At 43.4% G+C, this 21,781-nt stretch overlaps 1 protein-coding gene across 3 annotated transcripts in view; it reads left to right on the top strand.

Moving 5' to 3' along the window:
* Nucleotides 1-21,781, top strand: part of LOC138758913 (dual specificity mitogen-activated protein kinase kinase 2) — an 84,413-nt gene that overhangs the window by 13,091 nt on the left and 49,541 nt on the right. For all 3 annotated transcript variants that reach the window (XM_069928523.1, XM_069928522.1, XM_069928521.1), the window contains exons 2-3: nt 3,165-3,375; nt 3,734-3,880. In XM_069928523.1, coding sequence (XP_069784624.1) covers nt 3,165-3,375; nt 3,734-3,880 — 358 coding nt within the window. The remainder of the gene's footprint in view (nt 1-3,164; nt 3,376-3,733; nt 3,881-21,781) is intronic.

A 21,781-nucleotide genomic window follows, 5' to 3' on the forward strand; every position in this document is an offset into this window, starting at 1 on the left:
TCTCTGTTGTGTTCCATGTACGGTTCCCAAATTTGTTAGAATACTGTGATTTTATTTTTTAAATTATATGTTATTTTTCCCAATGGAATACATTTATTAATTTCTATGTACCATTGCTGTATTCTCAGGCTATCTTCTAATTTCCAGGTCGACATAACACATTTTTTTGCTACAGCTAAGGCTATCATAATAAATCTTTTTTTGTGCTCCATCCACATCGAGTCCAAGTTCTTTACTTCTTATATTACTTAGAAGAAAGATCTCTGGATTTTTTGGTATGTTGCTTTTTGTGATTTTATTTAATACCTGATTTAGATCTTCCCAAAACTTTTCCACTTTCTCACATGCCCAAATTCCATGTACTGTTGTTCCCGTTTCCCTCTTACAGCAAAAACATCTATCTGATACTGCTGGGTCCCATTCATTTAACTTTTGGGGCCTGTGTAACCAATTATATGATTGCCACAGTTGAATCTGCCTCTGCTAATATTCCTGTTGTTGGATTCCAGACCCTGGTACATTTTATTTTGAGTTAGGCTCTTCATCCTATTGGTTACTGATTTTTTTTTTTTGCCATTTGCATATATTCTATGTATAACCAACATCTCAAGCCTGAGCCCTTTGTCAAGTTAAACATTGGTTAAACATCTTTGCCTCCTTTGCTCCAGCAGTTTTACATATTTACATGTTGACTGCTTGTCTTGTTGCCTTTAATGAAGTACCGTATTTGACAGCATACAAGACCCATGGGCATAAAAGATCTCCCACCCCCCATTTCAGCAGGGAATATTAAGAATTTAATTTTTTTTAGTATACGTGTTTTAGTGTATTTACAGGTAAGCATGTCTTGTGTGACCTGGCCTTGGTGCCCGCCATGTTGTATTTGGCATTGTTTCATTGAGACCTAATGTTATGTCCGGGATAGCAGCGGCATTTGGGGGGGGGGGGGGTGTTTGGGGCATTGGCGGTGCTCAGCTGGGGGAAGCCTTCAAGTCACCCTGGGATCCCTCCTTCCCTTCCTGATACTAGGCCCTGGATGCAATACTGGGCAGACAGTGGGTGATCCCTCCCTCTTTGATACCAGGGCCAGGTGTCAATACCATGCTCTCTAAAATGTCACCTTCTCATATAAGACCCAGGCTCTTTTTAATCAGTTTTTTAAAAGTAAAAATGGAGGGGTGGGGTCTCGTATGCCGTCAAATATGGAGTACATATTTCCGGTCTCTTGTGTGCACTGGTGAGAAAATACTAACACGTCTTTAAGAGGAGACATTTTGGTTTTTTACACAGCTGCTGCTTTCCAGGAAAATATTCCCATTTTCCCAGAATGGATGCTGTAGAAAAAGGTCTAAAGTGAACTGCAGGCATTCTGTAAACAATGGGACAATGAAAAGAGCGTTGCCAAAGTGGTGTTGCAAGTCCTGCCTCTTTACTTACTGCACTTCCAGTGTGCTGTCTGAACTCGCATAAAGAAACATAGATATGGAGTTTTGATCATTCATGTGTGAAATGTCAGACTTTCTTCAGTAAAATCATTGCAAACTCTATCTAAAAATCATATTACATTGGCTAATGCCAATCTCTGAAATTGCTTTTAAAAATAAGATTTAGTGTGTACATATAGTGGAGTTTGTGTCCATTGGAATAAATTGATTATTTTGTTAAAAATGCCCAAATAATTGATATGACTTTGGTTTTTAACTTGATACTGTCCTATTCTACCCCATATATTTACCTTTGTATTCATGTTGGAACCAGCTGGAAGCACGAAGGAGTAATTCCAACTTCTAATTACCATCTTAAACTTGTAGATGAAAAGTCAACATGAATCTCTCTCCTTTGCAAAAAAGCTGTTGACCAGATAAAACCAGCATTTTGTAGTGTTTACCATAGAGCACACATGACAAACTCTGGCCCGCGGGCCAAATTTGGCCTGCGATATAATTATATTTGGCCCGCAAGATCATATTAAATATATATTAGAGTTGGCCCGCTGGCCACCGCGCCAGTATAGCGCATGCACACTGAAGGTGAAAATGAAGACATGGAGGTGTGGAGGGATCTCAGAGTCCTGAATCCCGGGGATCGGAGCGCCGCACTCAGCCCGCCCGGCTCCCGGACACACAGACGCGGCTGGAGTTGGGGACCATCCTCGCTGGGTCTGCGCTTCAGCGGCGACGCCGGACCAAACGTATCATTGGCGATGCCTTCCCCCTTGCTCTGTGCGCGGCGGATCCTGCCTCCCGCTACTTTTGGAGACGAGCCTGGCGCCGTGAGATCGCAGTTTAATCCCTCTCCAACCATGGGAGGGGGGTGGGAGCAACGCGCTCTTCTCAGCCAATTCCTCCACCCCCCCGGACACCGGCATTTCAACGGGGGGTTCGGGTGCCTTCGTCAGGCGACTGACCTGTTGGTCCAAGACAAGGGGAGAGCGTACAAACTCCACACAGACAGCACCTGAACTCGGGTGAACGTGGAGCTGCGACCCCACATTCCACATCAGGACTGTGTGTAAGATTGGGAGCAGTGAGACGGAAGCTTATTTTGTTCCTGTGATTTAAGCCTTTCTTGGGGTGGGGGGTGGGTCCTTCTCTGACCACTTGCCTAACAATTAACCTAATCAGATGTGGAGTTACCACAATACAACAGTTCTCAACCTTTTTCTTTCCACTTGCGTCCCTGTGCCATTGGTGCTCTGTGATTAGTAAGGGATTGCTTAAGGTGGTCTGTGGGTGAAAAGAAAAAGTTTGAAGACCACTGCTTTAATCATCCCTCATTGACTCGTCATGTGCACGGTTTCAGAACTCCAAAGGAAATGGGCCAATGACAATGAAAGAGTTTATCCAAAACTATTAGTAAACATTTATTTTAATAAGAAAAAGTTTAACATTACATATGTTGAAAGAAGAGAAAACATGCAGATGTTGTTGAAAATTTTCAATAAATATTTAGTTCGGCCCTCGACTTAGTCCAAGTTTTTAATTTTGGCCCTCTGTGAATTTGAGTTTGACACCCCTGCCATAGAGTTAAGCCCAAATTATGAATGATTGGGGTGGGTGAAGATGAGGCAAATAATTGGAATTTGGTAAACTTTGAGATTTAAACCAGCTATGAGTACATTGCAGGCACCTTGTTTTAATTGATGGTATTATTTTATGTTCTAGAGCTAATGTAGAAGCCCTCCAGAAGAAGTTGGAGGAACTTGAGCTTGATGAGCAGCAAAAAAATAGACTTGAAGCCTTTCTAACACAGAAGGCCAAAGTTGGTGAATTGAAAGATGATGACTTTGACAAGATATGTGAGCTGGGTGCTGGTAACGGTGGTGTTGTCACCAAAGTACGTCACAAGCCATCAGGTCTTGTTATGGCAAGGAAGGTAAGCTAATGTTAGCAGATGCAATTTGGGATCAAATATTTGACAAATTTCAAGAATTGCTATGCCTAAGCACAAAACGAAGTTTCAAAACTAAGTCATTTGATAACATTGACCATAATAGATTGAATTAATCTTGTTCTGTCCAATTAATATCATTGTGTATGTAGACTTGCAACAACGGTACTCATTACCTAATCTAAATGTGATTTTTATATCTACTCAGTGAGCTTTGTGCTACATCTCAAAAATCGATCCAAAGTCTGATCTGATGAGAATTGCAAAATCCTGTATGATTCAAATGAACAATATTAAAACGCTAATTCAGATGATTCATTAGAATCCTGTTCTGTTTCTCCAGCTGATTCACTTAGAAATAAAACCTGCTATTCGCAATCAGATCATCAGAGAGCTTCAGGTGCTTCACGAATGTAACTCTCCATATATTGTGGGCTTCTATGGAGCATTTTACAGTGATGGGGAAATCAGTATATGCATGGAGCACATGGTAAGTGTTAAAGCTGCCAACAGTGGGTCTTGTTGATTTTCAATTTGTTTCACTTTTGAACTATTATTAGACATTTCAGGGCATGAGCCAGAGAACTATTTGAGTTTTTCAAATGTGCAAAGGAGTGGGGGAGGAAGAGAATTTTTTTTCAAAACCGAGTTTGTATATTTATTCACTTCTCAGGATGTGGGCAGCACAGTCCAGGCTAGTGTTTGTTGCACATCTTGTGTGGTTGAGAAGGTGGTGGTCATTCTTAGATCCTTCTGGTGCAAGCAGTTGCATCGTGCTGTTAGGGAGTTCCAGGTTTAAACTTGATGACAAAAGTACAGGGATGTAATTTCCAAGTCGGGTTGACGTGACCTGAAAGGGAACCGACATGTGGTGATGTTTCTGTGCGCTTGAAGCTTCGGTCTATTTTGGTGGTAGAGGGACATCCTGTTAAAGTAGCTTAGGTGAGTAACCATGACACATTTTATTAATGGCATGCAATTAAATGGCTGATTAAGTTTGTATGGTGTTGAACTTGAAGACAATCAGTCAAGCAAATGGGGAGGACAGTCTCAAACTTCTATTTCCACCTTGTAGATGATGGAAGGGTTTGAAGTATAAGGAAATCAATTGGTTGATAGAATGCATAGCCTCTTACCTACTTCTGTATAAACTAAAAACCTTTTTATTATGTTTTAAATTCAATTCCCAATTAGGGTAACACTGGACCGAAGGTTTGCTTCCTGGGGGGGTGGGGGAATTATGATAGACAATTTCAAGCTAAGCACAAAGATAATTTCAGATTTGCTGCATCACGTAGGATGTTGAAGAAACATTACATTAAACATGCTAAATTTTAAAAAAGTTAATGGCATAATGATGTTGATGCATTGCATTAGTTCACCTCACATAAAAATGTTTTGCCACTGATTTTCATTTGTACTCAGCATCTGATGCCTCTTGTGTCAGTGACCAACAATAGTCGACCAGTATTGATGGATTCCAGTTGCCCTAATTCTGCTTTTCCATGGTTGTAATGTCCTGGTGAAACTTTTCACCATGTTTGTCACTGACTGCACCAAGTTCAGCTGGGAAGAAGTCAAAATGTGAATACAGAAAATGAATTTTCAATGACGTGTTACACTTCATTGCTTGAAGTAGACTTAAAATATGACAGGAAATTACAAAAGAAGGTTGTATTTTTTTGAAAAGGTACATGGTAAGAAAATTTTAAAATGATTTTTGTGATCAGAAGCCCAAAACCCATCAAATACATCCATGTATGTTCAGGAAGCAGTCTTCATTGTCCAGTTAATTAATGCTTTTGGACAATATACTAATTTGGATGGATACCTCACAAAGTATTATGTTCATTATCTATGTGGTGACTGTTCAATCAAAGTCAGCTTCTATGCCTTTTTCTTCTGGATAAGGTCTATTTTTCTTTTCAGTTTGATTATTCTTTCTTGTGAATAATCAGTCCTAGTCATGTTATGTTGGCCACCTAACCCAGTAATAGGAGGACTGAGACATGAGACTGAAAATGCTGGAATTTGGAACAAAAATACATCTTCTGGAGCATTCTAACCTGAAACAACAATCATTCTTTTTCACCCACGGATGCTGCTCAATCCACAGAGTTCCTCCACCGGATTGTTTCTCATATTCAACACTAACAATGCAATTGTCCAAAGATTCCTGCCTACTTGTAGTCTTCTCCAGACCATGGGCTGAGTAGGAGGAGTGTGAGCTGGGCTTGTCAAGAGTCAGCTGGAGGTAAGCGCTTTAAAAAGTAATAAAAGGTAAATAGTAAAGTGATTGGTGGGAGTGAGTAATTGAGATACTAGACAGGGACAAATAAAAGGAGGGATAGCTAATGAGGAGTGGCCCAGTGAGCAGAGGCTGAGGAAGAGCTTGCTCCTAGTGAGGTAAAGCGATGTTTCTTTAATAAATGTAATTAACTTTGGAGTAGGTAATGGAGGCAGTAGTTAGGACAGTCCAGTGCTCTGGTTGTAGGAGGTTGGAAGTCAGGGACAGCACATCTGTTCCTGATGACAACACCTGCAAAAGGTGCATCCTGACAAACCAAGTTGGGGAACTGGACCAACTGCAGATCTTGAGGGAGGCGGAGGTAGTAATAGACAGGAGTTTCAGGGAGACAGTCACCCATAAAAGTCAAGAAACAGGTAACTGGGTGACTGTCAGGAGAGGGAAGAGGAAGAAAGAGCAGAGCCCTGTGGCCATTCCCCTCAGCAAGTATACTGTTTTAGATACTGTTGTGGGGGGGGGGGGGAAGGGGATGATCTACCAGGGACGTCAAAAGTGGTTACATCTCCAGCACAGAGACTGCCACCCCCCCCCCGGCTCAGAAGGGAAGGGGGGAGAAGAGGAGAGCTATGGTAATTGGGGACTCATTGGTTAGGAGAGCAGGCAGGAGGTTCTGTAAACAAGATTGAGGCTCCTGGGTGGTATGTTGCCTCCCAGGTGTCAGGGTCTTCTCTGACTGAGTTCTGGAGGGGGAGGGCAAGAAGCAGGATATTGTGGTCCATGTAGGGACCAATAATATTAGAAAGAAATGGAGATGAGGTCCTGGAGTTAGGAAAAGTTAAAAAGCAGGACTTCAAGGGTGGAAATCACAGGATTACTGCCTATGCCACATGGCAGAGAGGGTAGAAACAAGAAGTGTGACAGATGAATGCTTAGCTCGGCAGATTTGTTTATCATTGGGATCCTTTCTGGGAAAGGTCTGACCTGTACGAAAAGGACGGGCTACACCTGAACTGGAAAGGGGAGCAGGTTTGCTAGAGCTGTTGGGAGGATTTAAACTAGTTTGGCAGAGGGGTGGGAATCAGAATGTGAGTCCAGATATCAGGGTAGAAGGACAAAAGCATAATGCTGTGTCCTTTGAATTGGTAGGGAAGGACAGGCAGGGGACAAAACATAGAGGGGTTGAAATGTGCCTATTTCAAGGCTAGAAGATTTAGGAATAAAGGGGATGAATTTAGAGCATGGATCAGTATGCGGAACTACGATGTTATGGCCATTACTGAAACTTGGCTGGAAGAAGGGCAGGGTTGGCTGATGCAGGTACCTGAGTTTAGGTGTTTTAAAAAGTATAGGACGAGAGGTAGAAAAGGCAGCGGGTGGGGAGAGTAGCATTACTGGTCAGGGATAGTATCATGGCTATAGAAAGGGAAGATGCTGGAGAGGGTGTCCACTGAGTCTGTATGGGTGGTAGTCAAAAATAGGAAGGGAGCTACCACTGTGCTGCGAGTAGTCTGTAGGCCCCCAAATGGCCCTCGGGACACCGACAAACAGATAAGAAGGCAAATTGTGGAATGGTGCGGGAAATACAGGATTGTAGTTATGAGTGACTTCAACTTCCCTAATATTGACTAGCACCTACTGACTGCAAGAGGGATAGATGGGGCAGAATTTGTCAAGTGTGTCCAAGACACAGTATGTGGACCGGTCAACTAGAGGTGAGGCCAGACTGGATCTGATTCTGGGGAATGAACCTGGTCAGGTGGGGGAGCATTTTGGTGAGAGTGACCACAACTCCTTTAGATTTAACATAGCTATGGAAAAGGATAAAAAAATAGTTGAACTGGGGAAGGGTTAATTATAAAGGGATGAGGCAGTAACTAGCAAGAATAAATTGGAAACAAATATTTAAGGGTGAAAGCACAGAAGTCCTGCTTTGCGGAAACTGCCAAAATGTTTGGCCTGGAAGTCAGCCTGAAGAAAACTGAGGTCCTCCATCAGCCAGCTCCCCACCATGACTACCAGCCCCCCCACATCTCCATCGGGCACACAAAACTCAAAACGGTCAACCAGTTTACCTATCTCGGCTGCACCATTTCATCAGATGCAAGGATCGACAATGAGATAGACAACAGACTCGCCAAGGCAAATAGCGCCTTTGGAAGACTACACAAAAGAGTCTGGAAAAACAACCAACTGAAAAACCTCACAAAGATAAGCGTATACAGAGCCGTTGTCATACCCACACTCCTGTTCGGCTCCGAATCATGGGTCCTCTACCGGCACCACCTATGGCTCCTAGAACGCTTCCACCAGCGTTGTCTCCGCTCCATCCTCAACATCCATTGGAGCGCTCACACCCCTAACGTCGAGGTACTCGAGATGGCAGAGGTCGACAGCATCGAGTCCACGCTGCTGAAGATCCAGCTGCGCTGGATGGGTCACGTCTCCAGAATGGAGGACCATCGCCTTCCCAAGATCGTATTATATGGCGAGCTCTCCACTGGCCACCGTGACAGAGGTGCACCAAAGAAAAGGTACAAGGACTGCCTAAAGAAATCTCTTGGTGCCTGCCACATTGACCACCGCCAGTGGGCTGATAACGCCTCAAACCGTGCATCTTGGCGCCTCACAGTTTGGCGGGCAGCAGCCTCCTTTGAAGAAGACCGCAGAGCCCACCTCACTGACAAAAGGCAAAGGAGGAAAAACCCAACACCCAACCCCAACCAACCAATTTTCCCTTGCAACCGCTGCAATCGTGTCTGCCTGTCCCGCATCGGACTGGTCAGCCACAAACGAGCCTGCAGCTGACGTGGACTTTTTACCCCCTCCATAAATCTTCGTCCGCGAAGCCAAGCCAAAGAAGAATGTGGTAGTAGTTTAGGGACCACTTGTGAGGGTTCAAAGTAAGGTTGTCCTGCTGGGACAAGGAAAATATGATAGGAAAAGGGAACTGTGGCTGATGAAACAGGTCAGTCAAGAGAAAAAGGAAATATACATTAGATATAGGAAGCAGGAAACAGGAAGGGCTCATGAGAAATGTATGGTAGCCAGGACAGAGCTTAAGAAAGGACTTGGGAGAGCTCGAAGGGGGCATGAGAAGGCCTTGTCATGTAGAATTAAGGAGAAACCAAAGGTGTTCTATGTGTATGAGAAGAACAGAAGGATGATGAGAATGAAGGTGGGGCCGCTAAAGGATAAAGGAGGTAACAAGTGCCTGGAGGCAGAATAGGTTGGGGAAGTCCTAAATGAATACTTAGCATTAGCATTCACAAGAGAAAAGTGCCTGGATCACGGAGAGGTTGAAATTGAACAGGCCTGTGTGCTGGACAATGTGGAGATTAAGGAAGAGGAAGTGCTGGAAAATTCTTAACGACATCCATATTGATAAGTTTCCCGGGCCAAAAGCGATATACTCCTGGCTGCTGTGGGAAGTGAGAGAAGAGTTAACTGGGGCAATAGCAATGATCTTTGGCTGCAGGGGAGTTGCTGTAGGATTGGAGAATGGAAAATGTCATCCCCTTATTTAAAATCGGTAATAGAGAGAATCCTGAGAATTATAGACCAGTGAGTCTTGTGTCAGTGATGTGCAAACTAATGGAGAGGATTCTTAAGCATAGGATCTATGAGCATCTGGAGAAGTCTAGTCAACTCCAGGATAGTCAGCATGGCTTTGTGAAGGGAAAGTCATGCCTCATGAACTTAATTGAGTTTTTTGAGGAGGTAACAAAAGAAATTGATGAGGTAATGTGGTAGATGTGGCCTACATAGATTTTAGCAAGGCTTTTGACAAGGTGTGAGATTTATCCAAAAAGTCATCAGGCACAGGATCACAGGAACCTTGGCTATATGGATAAAAAAATTGGCTTGTAGGAAGAAAGCAGAGAAAGTATTCTACCTGGAGGTCGGTGACTAGTAATCTGTTCTGGGACCCCTGCTCTTTTTATAAATGATCTGGATGATGAGGCGGAAGGATGGGTCAGTAAGTTGGCGGATGATATGAAGGTTGGAAGAGTTGTGGATGGAGCTAAATGTTGTTGAAGGTTACAAGAGGATATAGACAGGATGCAGAGTTAGGCAGAAACGTGGCAGATGGATTTCAATCTGGATAAGTGTGAGGTGATGCATTTTGGAAGGGCAAACCAGAAGGCTGAGTATGGGGTTAATGGTCACTTACTTAGGAGTGTGGATGAACAGAGGGACTTTGGGATCAAATCCATACATCCCTCAAGGTTGCTGCACAGGTTGATAGGATAGTTAAGAAAGTCTATGGGATGCTGGGATTCATTAATAGGGGATTGAATTCAGGAGTAGCAAGGTCATGTTGCAACTCTACAAATCTTTGGTAAGACCACACTTAGAGTGCTGTGTTCAATTCTGGTCACCTCATTATAGGAAGGATGTGGAAGCTATGGAGAGGGTGCAGAGGAGATTTACCAGGATATTGGCTGGATTGGGAAACAAGTTTGAGGCAACGTTAACAGAGCTGGGACGTTTCTCTTTGGAGTGTAGATGGAGACTTGATAGAGGTCTACAAGATTATGAGAGGCAAAGATAGGGTGGACAGTCAACACTGTACATATATCTTCTGATGTTTGCTATTCTTGCCCTGGGAGGGAAGTTTAGAGGTGACATCAGGGGTAAGTAAGTGTTTTATTTACCCAGAGTTGTGGGTGCCTGGAATGTCTTGCTGGGGATGGTGGCGGAGGCTGAAACATTGAGGCATTTAAGAGACTCTTAGACACATGGATGAAATAAAAATAGAGGGTTACGAGATAGGGTGGGTTTAGTACTTTTTTTGGGAAGGAATATATGGGTTGGCACAACATCGAGGACTGAAGGGCCTGTACTGCGCTGTATTCTAAAATCTAAAACCAATTTGGCCCTTTGCTGCTATATAAACTGATCAGTGTGATCGTAAGATATGGCTGATTTAGTTCTGCATTTTATTTTGATTGGTGATGGTCATGTTGAAGATGGTAATGGCCTGAATTATGTAATTAATTAAAACCCAAACAGCTGCAGGCATTGGAAGCATGGTCATAGGCCCTCCAACCTTTGTATGCTTTGAAGGGTGGGATGAAACCGGAGGAAACAATGCAGACACGGGTACAAACTCCTTATAGATAGTGTCAGATTCAAAACTGGGTCGCTGGCACTGTTATGCTAACCACTGCTCTAACTGTGCTCCCCTGTGGATTACATTTTCTGTATGTGTAATTTTTTATAGTGTCAAATCAAGTTGCCAGTGGAGGTGGTGGATGTTGGTTTGATTTGAGAAAATTGGATATGTACATGGATGGAAAGGGTATGGAGGACTGCAGACTGAATGCTGGTCGATGAGAATAGGCAGAATAAATTGGCGCAGACTAGATGGACTGAAGGGCTTATTTCTGTGCTGTAGACCCTATTGGGTCTAAGAAAAGATGGGGAATGGTGACCAGCAAGCAGAGCAGTGCAGGACTCCCCTATGGTCCTCTCCCTCCAAATTATTTTGGGTACTTTGAATACTATTGGGGAGATGGCTCATCAGGGAAGCCAACAGTAGCCAAGGTCATGGCACTGGCAGTGGCTCTGTGGCACAGAAGGGCACTTCTGTGGCTAAGAAACATTCTGAAGGAAGAGGTAGGTACCCACATTGTAAAAAAAAAAAAAAAAAAGTGGGATGAGGTCCTACGAGCTGAATTTAGGGAACTAAGAGATAAATTTTAAAAGTAGAACCTCAAAGATAGTAATGTCAGGATTGCTACTGTGTTATGTGCTAATCAGAGTAGGAATAGCTGGACAACTAGGAATGAATATGTGGCTCGAGCAGTGTTGCAGGAGGGAGGGTTTTAGATTCCTCGGGCATTGGAAGTGGTTCTGACTGAGGTGGCTCAGTACGAACCAGACAGTCTACACCTGGCAGGAAACTGGGATGTTGTTTGTTAATGGTTTTGGGAACATTTAAACTAATATAGCAAGAGGATGGGAATCCAGGCAGTCAGATGGAGGGATGCTAGTCTGAAGCTAAAGTTAGAAAAGACAAAAGTTAGAGTAAATATAAAAGGCCAAATGTAAAAGACAAAGATTACTACGTACTAAAAAGACAGTGTTGGAGCACTTTATCCGAATGCCTGTCATGTTTGAAATGAGGTCAGTGAACTTGAAGCATAAAGGGCCTAAACATCTTCCTCTGTAACTGGATCCTCGACTTCCTGACTGGAAGACCTCAGTCAGTCTGGATCGGAAACAGCATGTCCAACACCAACACACTGAGCACAAGGGCCCCCCCCGGGGCTCCATGCTCAGCCCACTGCTATTTACCCTGCTGACCCCAGACTGCAGTGAGATACAGTTTCTAATCACATCATCAAGTTCACGAGCAACACGACCATGGTGGGGCTCATAAGCAAGAACAATGAGTCAGCTGACAGAGAGGAAGTGCAAACACTAATAGACTGGTGCAGAGACAACAACCTACACCTGAACGACAATAAAACAAAGGAGATGGTAGTTGATCACTCTCCACTGACCAATGCCGGCTTCACCATTGGGTAGTCAAGAGCACCACATTCCTTGGCGTACACTTGGTGGAGAATCTCTCCTGGTCCCCCAAGATCCATTGCCAAGAAGGCCCAACAATGCCTTTGCTTCCTACGGAGGTTGAGGAAAGTCCAGTTTCCACCCTCCACCGTCACTCTATTCTACAGGGGATGTATTGAGAGCATCCTAGGTTACTGCATCACCGCCTGTTTCAGGAACTGTACCATCCCAGAACGCAAGTCCCTGCAGCAGATAGTAAAGACTACTGAGGGGATTATTGGGGTCTCTCTTCCTGCAATTATAGACATTTATAAAGGCTGTTGTTTGCGGAAAGCTGTAAACATTGTGAAGGACTCCACACGCCCCTTCCACAATCTATTCTCCCTCCTGCCATCCAGGAAGAGGTACTGAAGTGTTCGGGCCCTCACGACCAGATTGTGAAACAGTTTCTCCCCCCCCCCCACCCCAAACCTTGAGGCTTCTGAACTCCAGGGACACAGGGCTAGCGTGTGTAACATGATATTTATGTGATATATATTTTTTTTAATTCTGATGTAATTTAACCATGTAAATAACAAGGTCCACGGTCCAGAAAAAGCGCTTATTTTCACTGTACGCTGCAAATAAATGCAACTTGACATTTAGTGACCATTACACAATGTGTGCAAAGATGATTGGGAAGGAACTATCCAAGGGCATCAGGTTATAAGGAAGGAAAGAGAGGTAGTTAGTGGTCTTTATTAAGGATGAGATCAGGGTGATAGTGAGAGATGGTGTAATGTCAGGAGCAGTGTTAAATTCAGCTGGGCAGGTATAGTAAAGGGGAAAAAAATCACTGCTGTGAGTTGTCTTCAGGCCACCAAATTATATTACACTGGCACAGGCAACAAACCAAGAATTATCAGTACTAGGCCCGCAACTGTTTACATGATTTTGAAGAGGAGACAAAATGTAGTGTATCTAAATTTGCTGATGACACAAAATTGATCGATAAAGAAAATTGCAGAGAAGGTGCAGAGAATCTATACAAATAAAGATTGAGTAAGTGAGGGTATGGCAGTTGGAATACAGTTCCCCTCCACCATCAGACTCCTAAACAACAGACTCAATCAGAGCCTCATGTAGGAACTCTTATTTTGCACATTATTTATTACTGATTTTTTTTCAATCAGTTCGTTACATTTCTTTGTTTACATTTCTCTTTTGTATGCATGTCTAGTAGCTTGTCCCGCATCGGACTTGTCAGCCACAAACGAGTCTGCAGCTGACGTGGACTTTTTACCCCCTCCATAAATCTTCGTCCGCGAAGCCAAGCCAAAGAAAAGTAGCTTGCACTACTGATAAGTAGAAATTCTGCCTGGCCTGCAAGAAAAAAAGAATATTTGTATATGATGTTGTGCATGTACTCTAACAATGAATTTGAACAATGTTGGTCAACCTGAGATCTACTTTGCAAGTAAAAATAGAAGATCAGATGGTGAAAGATTGCAGAATGCTTTTCTGCAGAGAGTGACTTGTGCATGAATTGCAGAAGGTTGGTTATCAGCTGCATCAGATTATCAAGAAGGGTAAATTGAACATTGGTTTTCATTGCTGGAGGGATTGAATGTAACAACCGGGAGATTCTCCTGCAACTGTACAGAGTACTGGTGAGGCTGCACCTGGAGTACTGTGTGTAGTTCGGGTCTCCTTACTTGAGAAATGATGCATTGGGTTCGGAGGTGATGCAGAGGAAATCTACCAAATTGATTCTGGAGATGAGAGAGTTAGCCTATAATGAGAGACTTTGTTTCCTGGGATTGTACTTGCTGGAATTCAGAAGATGAGAGGCAATCTTATAGAGTCATAAAATTATGAAAGGGATAGATAAGATTGAGGCTAGAAAGTTATTTCCACTGGTAGGTGAGACTAGATCCAGGGCACATAACCTCAGTATTTGAGGTAGTAGATTTAGGACAGAGGAGGATGGTAGAATTCTTTGTCAAGGAAAGCAGTAGAGGCTGCCTCATTGAATGTATTTAAGTGCAAATAGATTTTTGCAAAGTAGGGGAATTAAGGGTTAATTGGGGGAAAAGGTAGGTATAGGTGAGTCTACGGCCAGATCAGCCATGATCTTATTAAATGACGAAGCAGGCTTGACAGGCTGAATCCTGTTCGGCTCCGAATCATGGGTCCTCTACCGGCATCACCTACGGCTCCTAGAATGCTTCCACCAGTGTTGTCTCCGCTCCATCCTCAACATTCATTGGAACGACTTCATCACCAACATCGAAGTACTCGAGATGGCAGAGGCCGACAGCATCGAATCCACGGTGCTGAAGATCCAACTGCGCTGGGTAGGTCATGTCTCCAGAATGGAGGACCATCACCTTCCCAAGATCGTGTTATATGGTGAGCTCTCCACTGGCCACTGAGACAGAGGTGCACCAAAGAAGAGGTACAAGGACTGCCTAAAGAAATCTCTTGGTGCCTGCCACATTGACCACTTGGAGATCAATCCTGATCACCCAATTGTTGAAACGCTAAGGCAGAAAGCAGAAGCTGACAAAAATGATAAATCAGTAAAGGATCTAGTCATTCTTCTATTTGAGACAACACTCCTCTCTTCTGGCTTTTCATAGGAGGATCCGCAAACTCATGCAAATCGCATTTACAGGATGCGATATGAGGCTGATATCGCCTCAAACCGTGCATCTTGGTGCCTCACTGTTCGGCGGGCAGCAACCTCCTTTGAAGACCGCAGAGCCCACCTCACTGACAAAAGACAAAGGAGGAAAAACCCAACACCCAACCCCAACCCACCAATTTTCCCCTGCAACCGCTGCAACCGTGTCTGCCTGTCCCGCATCGGACTTGTCAGCCACAAACGAGCCTGCAGCTGACGTGGACATTTACCCCTCCATAAATCTTCGTCCACGAAGCCAAGCCAAAGAAGAAAGAACAGATGCACCACACCAGTATGTTAGATACACTGACAACAATAGTATAAATTAAATTGCCATGAGACAATACATAGATAATAAATACAAAAGGATAAATGAATGTTAGCAGTTGCAGTTAGTGCAAAAAATGTTTCAGTGACGCAGATGGATCCTTTGGTGGTCGTGGAGTAGTTTATATTTGGGGTAATACAGGGAAGTTTACAAGTCTCAAAGCTATTTGGAGGTGTGGAGGAACTGTTCTTGAAGCTAGAGGTGTCAGACATCAGGCTTCCATCATTTCTGTCAGATGATGGCAGCAAGAAGAGAGTGTGACTAGGGTGATGGGATCCTTTGTAATGTTGGCTGCCTTAAGACTGTCTTATAAATGGAAGGGAATTTGGTGCCCATGATTTTTTTTAACAAAAAATAGACTTTATTCACACTAAATTATTTACAAAAATAAAACTGTTCAAAGTCTCTGCACACCTCATTTCTTATCCATACCTTTCCATCACTGAACATTGTTACACTCATTTCTGTTTGCACCATTGCCACCTTGTTGTTACTCCCCCTTTGTTGTTTGCTGCCCATGAAGAACTTGGCTGGGTTTGCCACTTTCGTCAGCCTCCTACATTCCCAGACACTCCAGTTTCAAAAACTAGTCAATATACATTCCACTGTGCCACTGTAGAAATTTCATTGAATGTTCATTGACAAGCTGAATTTTCTCTGACTGCTTGAAAATAGAAGTCTTGGTGTGCCTTCTTTGCCATCGGCGATGTGTTGGCTTCAGAAGAGGCCCTCCTCAATATGTGGACTGCCAGGAATTTGAAGGGATAGTGAGGCAGGTGTGCGGTTGCTTGGCTTCCACTTTCTAAAGTCTTCAATCTGCTCCCTGGTCTTGCTGGTGTCAAGAGAAAGATTGTTCTTCTGACACCCACACAACCACATTCTTGATCTATAGTCCATATTCTGACTCATCACCTACTGTTTGGTGAGGAAAGGGCATCAAAAGAGAAATTCGAGAAGCGTGCAATAAGGGAACAGCTGTCATCATGGGAGACTTTAATTTACATATAGATTGGACTAGCCAAATTAGTAAAAATACTGAGGAGGAGGAGGAATTCCTTGAATGTTTACGGGATGGTTATCTAGGCCAATATGTCGAGGAACCAACTCGGGAGCAGGCCATTTTAGACCGGGTATTATGCAATGAAAAGGGGCTAATCGGCAATCTTGTTGTACGAGGCCCTTTGGGTAGGAGTGATCACAGTATGATCGAATTCTCACTCGACATGGAGAGTGAAGAAATTAAAACCGAGACTAAGGTCCTGAATTTAAATAAAGGGAATTATGATGGTATGAGACGGGAGTTGAGTAAGATTGATTGGGTGGTGTTTATGGTGGGGGGGGGGGGGGGTTGACAGTGGATAGACAATGGAAAGCATTCAAAGATCTAATGGAAGAATTGCATAAAAATAAACCAAAAAAGATGACTCATCCATGGATAACAAGGGAAATTAGAGACAGCATATCAATTGGCCAAAAAAAGTACCAAATCCAAAGACTGGGAACAGTTCAAGATGCAGCAAAGGAGGACAAAGGGATTAATCAAGAGGGCAAAAATAAATTATGAAAGTAAACTTGCGGTAAACATAAAAACCAACTGCAAAAGCTTTTATAGATATGTCAAAAGGAAAAGATTGGTGAAATCAAGAGTAGGTCCCTTGCAGTCAGAATCAGGGGAAGATATAATGGGGAATAAGGAAATGGCAGACCAATTAAATTCTTGCTTTAGTTCTGTTTTTACAAGAGAGGATACAAATAACCTCCAAAGGATGTTGGGAAACAGAGACTAATGCAAAGGGAGGAGCTGAAATAAATCAGTATCTCTAAGGACATGGTCTTGGGGAAATTGAAAGGATTGAAGGCCGATAAATCCCAAGGGCCTGATAATCTACATCCTAGAGTACTTAAAGAAGTGGACATTCAGATAGCAGATGCTTTAAGAATTATTTTCCAGAACTCAATAGACTCTGGATCAGTACCCATGGATTGGAGGGTAGCTAATGTTACCCTACTATTTAAAAATGGGGATAGAGAAAAAGCGGGGAGCCTTGCATCAGTAGTGGGCAAAATGATGGAATCCATTATTAAGGATGTAATAGCGGAGCACATGACCAGCAGAGAAGGGATCGGACAGAGTCAACATGGATTTACAAAAGGTAAATCGTGCTTGACAAATCTATTGGAATTCTTTGAGATGGTGACAGGTAAAATAGATGGGGGAGAGCCAGTGGATGTGGTGTACCTGGATTTCCAAAAGGCCTTTGATAAGGTCCCACATAAATGACTGGCATGCAAAATCAAGGCTCATGGGATTGGGGGCAAGGTATTGATATGGATTGAGAACTAGCTGGCAGATAGAAGACGGAGAGTAGGGATAAACGGCTCATTTTCTCAGTGGCAGGCGGTGACCAGTGGGGTGCCACAGGGGTCTGTACTGGGAACCCAGCTGTTCACAATTTACATTAATAATTTAGATGAGGGGATTGGATGTCATATCTCCAAATTTGCAGACGACACTAAGCTAGGAGGGGTTCTGTGCACTGAAGAGGAGGGTCAGGAAGCTCCAGTGTGATTTGGATAAATTGGGGGACTGGGCAGATACATGGCAAATGCACTACAATGTGGATAAATGTGAGGTTATCCACTTTGGTAATATTATTGTTTGAATGGCTATAGATTGGGAGATGGGGAAGTGCAGAGAGACCTAGGGGTTCTTGTGCACCAGTCACTGAAGGCGAGCATGCAGGTACAGCAGGTGGTTAAAAAGGCAAATGGTATGTTGGCCTTCATATCAAGAGGGTTTGAGTACTGCAGCCGTACAGAGCCTTGGTGAGACCACACCTGGAGTATTGTGTGCAGTTTTGGTCGCCTTATCTGAGGAAGGATGTTCTTGCAATGGAGGGAGTGCAAAGGCGATTCACCAGGCTGATACCTGGAATGGCAGGAATAACTTGTGAGGAAAGATTGCGCAATTTGGGATTGTACTCGCTGGAGTTTAGAAGATTGAGAGGGGATCTCATAGAGACGTATAAAATTCTGGCAGGACTGGACAGAATGGATGCGGAAGGGATGTTTCCATTGGTGGAGGAGTCCAGAACCCGGGGTCATGGTTCGAGGATAATAGGCAAACCATTTAGAACCGAGATGAGGAGGAATTTCTTTACCCAGAGAGCAGTAGAGGCAGGTTCATTGAATATATATAAGAGGGAATTGGATATATTTCTTCAGTATAAGCGAATTAGGGGTTACGGAGAGAAGGCGGGGACGGGGTACTGAACTTTAAGATCAGCCATGATCTCATTGAATGGCGGAGCAGGCTCAAAGGGCTGAATGACCTACTCCTGCTCCTATCTTCTATGTTTCTATGTGGTGTCATCAATGAATTTAGAGTGCATTGAAGACAAACTTTATTGCACAGTCATGGGTGTAGAGCAGTGGCTCTCAACCTTTTTATTTCCACTCACATACCACTTTAAGCAATCCCTAAGCCATAGGTGCTCTGTGATTAGTAAGGGATTGCTTATGGTGGTATGTAGGTGGAAAGAAAAAGGTTGAAGACCATTGTTTTAATCAAACCTAATTGAATCTTATGTGCGCAGTTTCATAACTCCAAAGGAAAAGGGCCAATGACCGTTTTTCTCAAGCAAAATATTTCAGTAATAATTGGGTCTAGAGCAGTGGTTCTCAACCTTCCCTTTCCACCCACTTACCACAGAGGAGATTATAGTTATCAACAGCGTGTTATTAGCTCTTAAAATGAATAAGTCTTTACATTCAGTTCAACACATTATCGAACATGTGGAAAAGTATGTTCAATTATTCCCAGACAGCTAACGAAGCAAAAATTATGCGTTCAAATTTCCGTAGACTATCAACTATATTGTTCAGAAAGAAATAGCAGATTTTCACATGTTAACAGTTGATGAAACCACAGCCCGATCTGACAACAAACGTCTCATTCTGTATTTCAAATTCAGATCTAAAGATTGTATTGTGTATAAAAAGTTTTTTGGTGGAATGGTCCTACTGCAGGTGTGCGATGCTTCTTCTATTGTTTCAGCGGTCAAGCAGTTTTATGAAGTGAAGAAACTTGACCTCCATAAAATGGTGATGTTTACGTCTGATGGAGCATCAATAATGTTGGGCAGAGTTAATGACGTTGCAGCAAGACTGAAATAGGACATTCCACAATTAGATCAGCAACACGGTGTAGCACACAATGAAGATCTGGGGGTTTGTAACGCATGGAAATAAATCATGTTAATGTATGATACAACCCTGAGGTTCTTTTTCCGGTGGGCAAGGCAGAATTACCATTTATTGATAGTACAAAAAAGCTATACTCCAGAAGATGCGTGCATGTAAACAATGTAAACAAACTGCAATACAGAGAAGAAAAAAAAATCAAAGTGCAAAAGTAGGAGTCCTTAAATGAGTCTGAGTTTGTTTTCGAGGAGTCTGATAGTGGAGGTGTTCCTGAATTAGGTGGTGCAAGTCTTATGGCACCTATACTTCTTTCCTGATGGTAGCAGCCTGAACAGAGTGTGTGCTGCCCAGTCAATCAATTTGCAATAAAATGCAGACTGAGGGCAGGTGCTGAGAACTTAATTATCTGTGTGTGTGTTTTGCTTGGGCCACTCAGTTCATTTGCAGATATGAGGTGATCGACTATCCTGGCATTGAGGTGTTTCCTACTAACATTAATAGGGGTAAAAACCATCCGGAAGAAACAACTCGCATTAAAAATGTTCCAAAGTACTTTTGCAATGGTACTTTTAGTTTTGAGGCATTTCAGCCAGGTAATAACAGGAAGCACAAAAGAAACTTTGCACCGGTTGATTCCACAAATTAAAATAAGTAATTAGATAACTTTTGGTTGACTACACCTCTTCACACCTTGTCTCCTATGAGGATACTATTCCTTTCTCTTAATTCCTCCATCTCCATTGCATCTGCTTCCAGGATGAGATTTTTTCATTGCAGAACATCCAGGATGACCTCCTTCAAAAAAAATGTGGCTTCCCCTCTACTTCCAATAACTCTGCCCTAACCCTCTTCTCCTCTATTTCCTGCACATTTGCCTTGGTGCCTTCCAGCCCGAGAAGCAAGGACAGAATTCCTCTCGTCTTTGCTGACCACTCTACCAGCCTCTAAATCCAACATATTATCCTCCTTAATTTCTGTCATCAACTATGTGATCCTACCACCAGGTATATCTTGCCCTCCCTCCCTCCTCTCTCTGTTTTCTGTAGGGACTGTTTCCTCCAGTAATCTGTCATCCACTCATCCCTTCCCATGAATCACTCTAGCCCTTTGACTACAAGAAATGCTATATGCACCCTCGCCTTCTCTCTCACCATCATTCGTGGCCCAAACAGATTCTTGTGAATCTGCAAGGATCATTGACTGAAGCCAATGTTCCTTTTGTGGCCTCCTCTACATCAGAGAGACTAGATTTAGACTGGGAGGTTGTATTGTTTAGCACCTTCAATTTTCTACAATAGCAAGGACATCCCAGTGGCCAGCCATTTTATTTTCCACACACCATTCCCATTCTGACATGTCTGTCCATGGTCTCCTGTTTATGCATTGTCTTAGACCAAGCTAAGGCTACATGCATATTGGAGGAACAACACCTTGTATTCCATCTTGGCTCTCTCCAACTAGATGGCATTCATATTGATTTCTCCATTTTCTGTTAACTCACCCTCTGAGTCTCTCTCTTTCTCAACCCCTCCTTCTAGCTTTCCTATTAAAGAGCTACCACGATTCTCTCCCCCATCACTCCTCAGCTTTTTTTTTCCCACCACCTGACACATCTTCCTCTCTCCACCTTCCACAGGGACTGCTCCCTCCCTTGCCACAAATCACCCCTTGGAATCTACCCCTGTGACCACAAGAAATTCTAAATGTACCCAGACCTCCTCCCTTACCACCATTCAGAGCCCCAAACAATCCTTCCAAGTGAAGCAGACCTCACATGAATTTGCAGGGGGTCATATACTGCACCTGGTGCTGCTGTTATGGTCTCCTCTGCATCAGAGAGGCAAACGCAAGCTGAAAGATCGTTTCGATGAGCACCTTTGCTCTGTTAGCGGGGCCTCCCAAAAGCCAACCATTCCAATTCTGTTCCCGATTCCTACACCGACATGGCCTCGTGTACTATCAATTCGAGGCTACCAGCAAATTGGCAGAATACCCCCTAAAATTCTATCTGGGCAAAACGTCAACAAGATGGCATTAATATCGACCATCAGTTTGTCCCATCCTGTTTCTATCTCTTCCTTGTTCTTCTATCTCGTTTGCTCCAACTCCCCACTCCCTTCCCTCTCTATCCAGAGTTACCCTTCCCCCATCACCTCCCACCCTTATCCACCTATTAATTCTCCATTCAGATTTTTTTCTTTTCTACCCTCTCACCCGCATCCACCTATAACGTCTTGCCTGCTAGCCTGTGCTGCTGCTCCTGTCCTGTGCTCTCTCCTCTACTCCTTCCCCCACCTTTTTATTCCAGTGTCTGCAGCTGACGAAGGACCCAGGCCCCAAATGTTGGTTATCCTTCCTATGGGTGCTGTGTGACCTACAGAATTTCTCCAGCATGTGTATTGGATTTGCATTCAAAGAACTTTGGTGT

This window comes from Narcine bancroftii, chromosome 3, assembly GCF_036971445.1.
Source record: "Narcine bancroftii isolate sNarBan1 chromosome 3, sNarBan1.hap1, whole genome shotgun sequence".
Taxonomy (NCBI): domain Eukaryota; kingdom Metazoa; phylum Chordata; class Chondrichthyes; order Torpediniformes; family Narcinidae; genus Narcine; species Narcine bancroftii.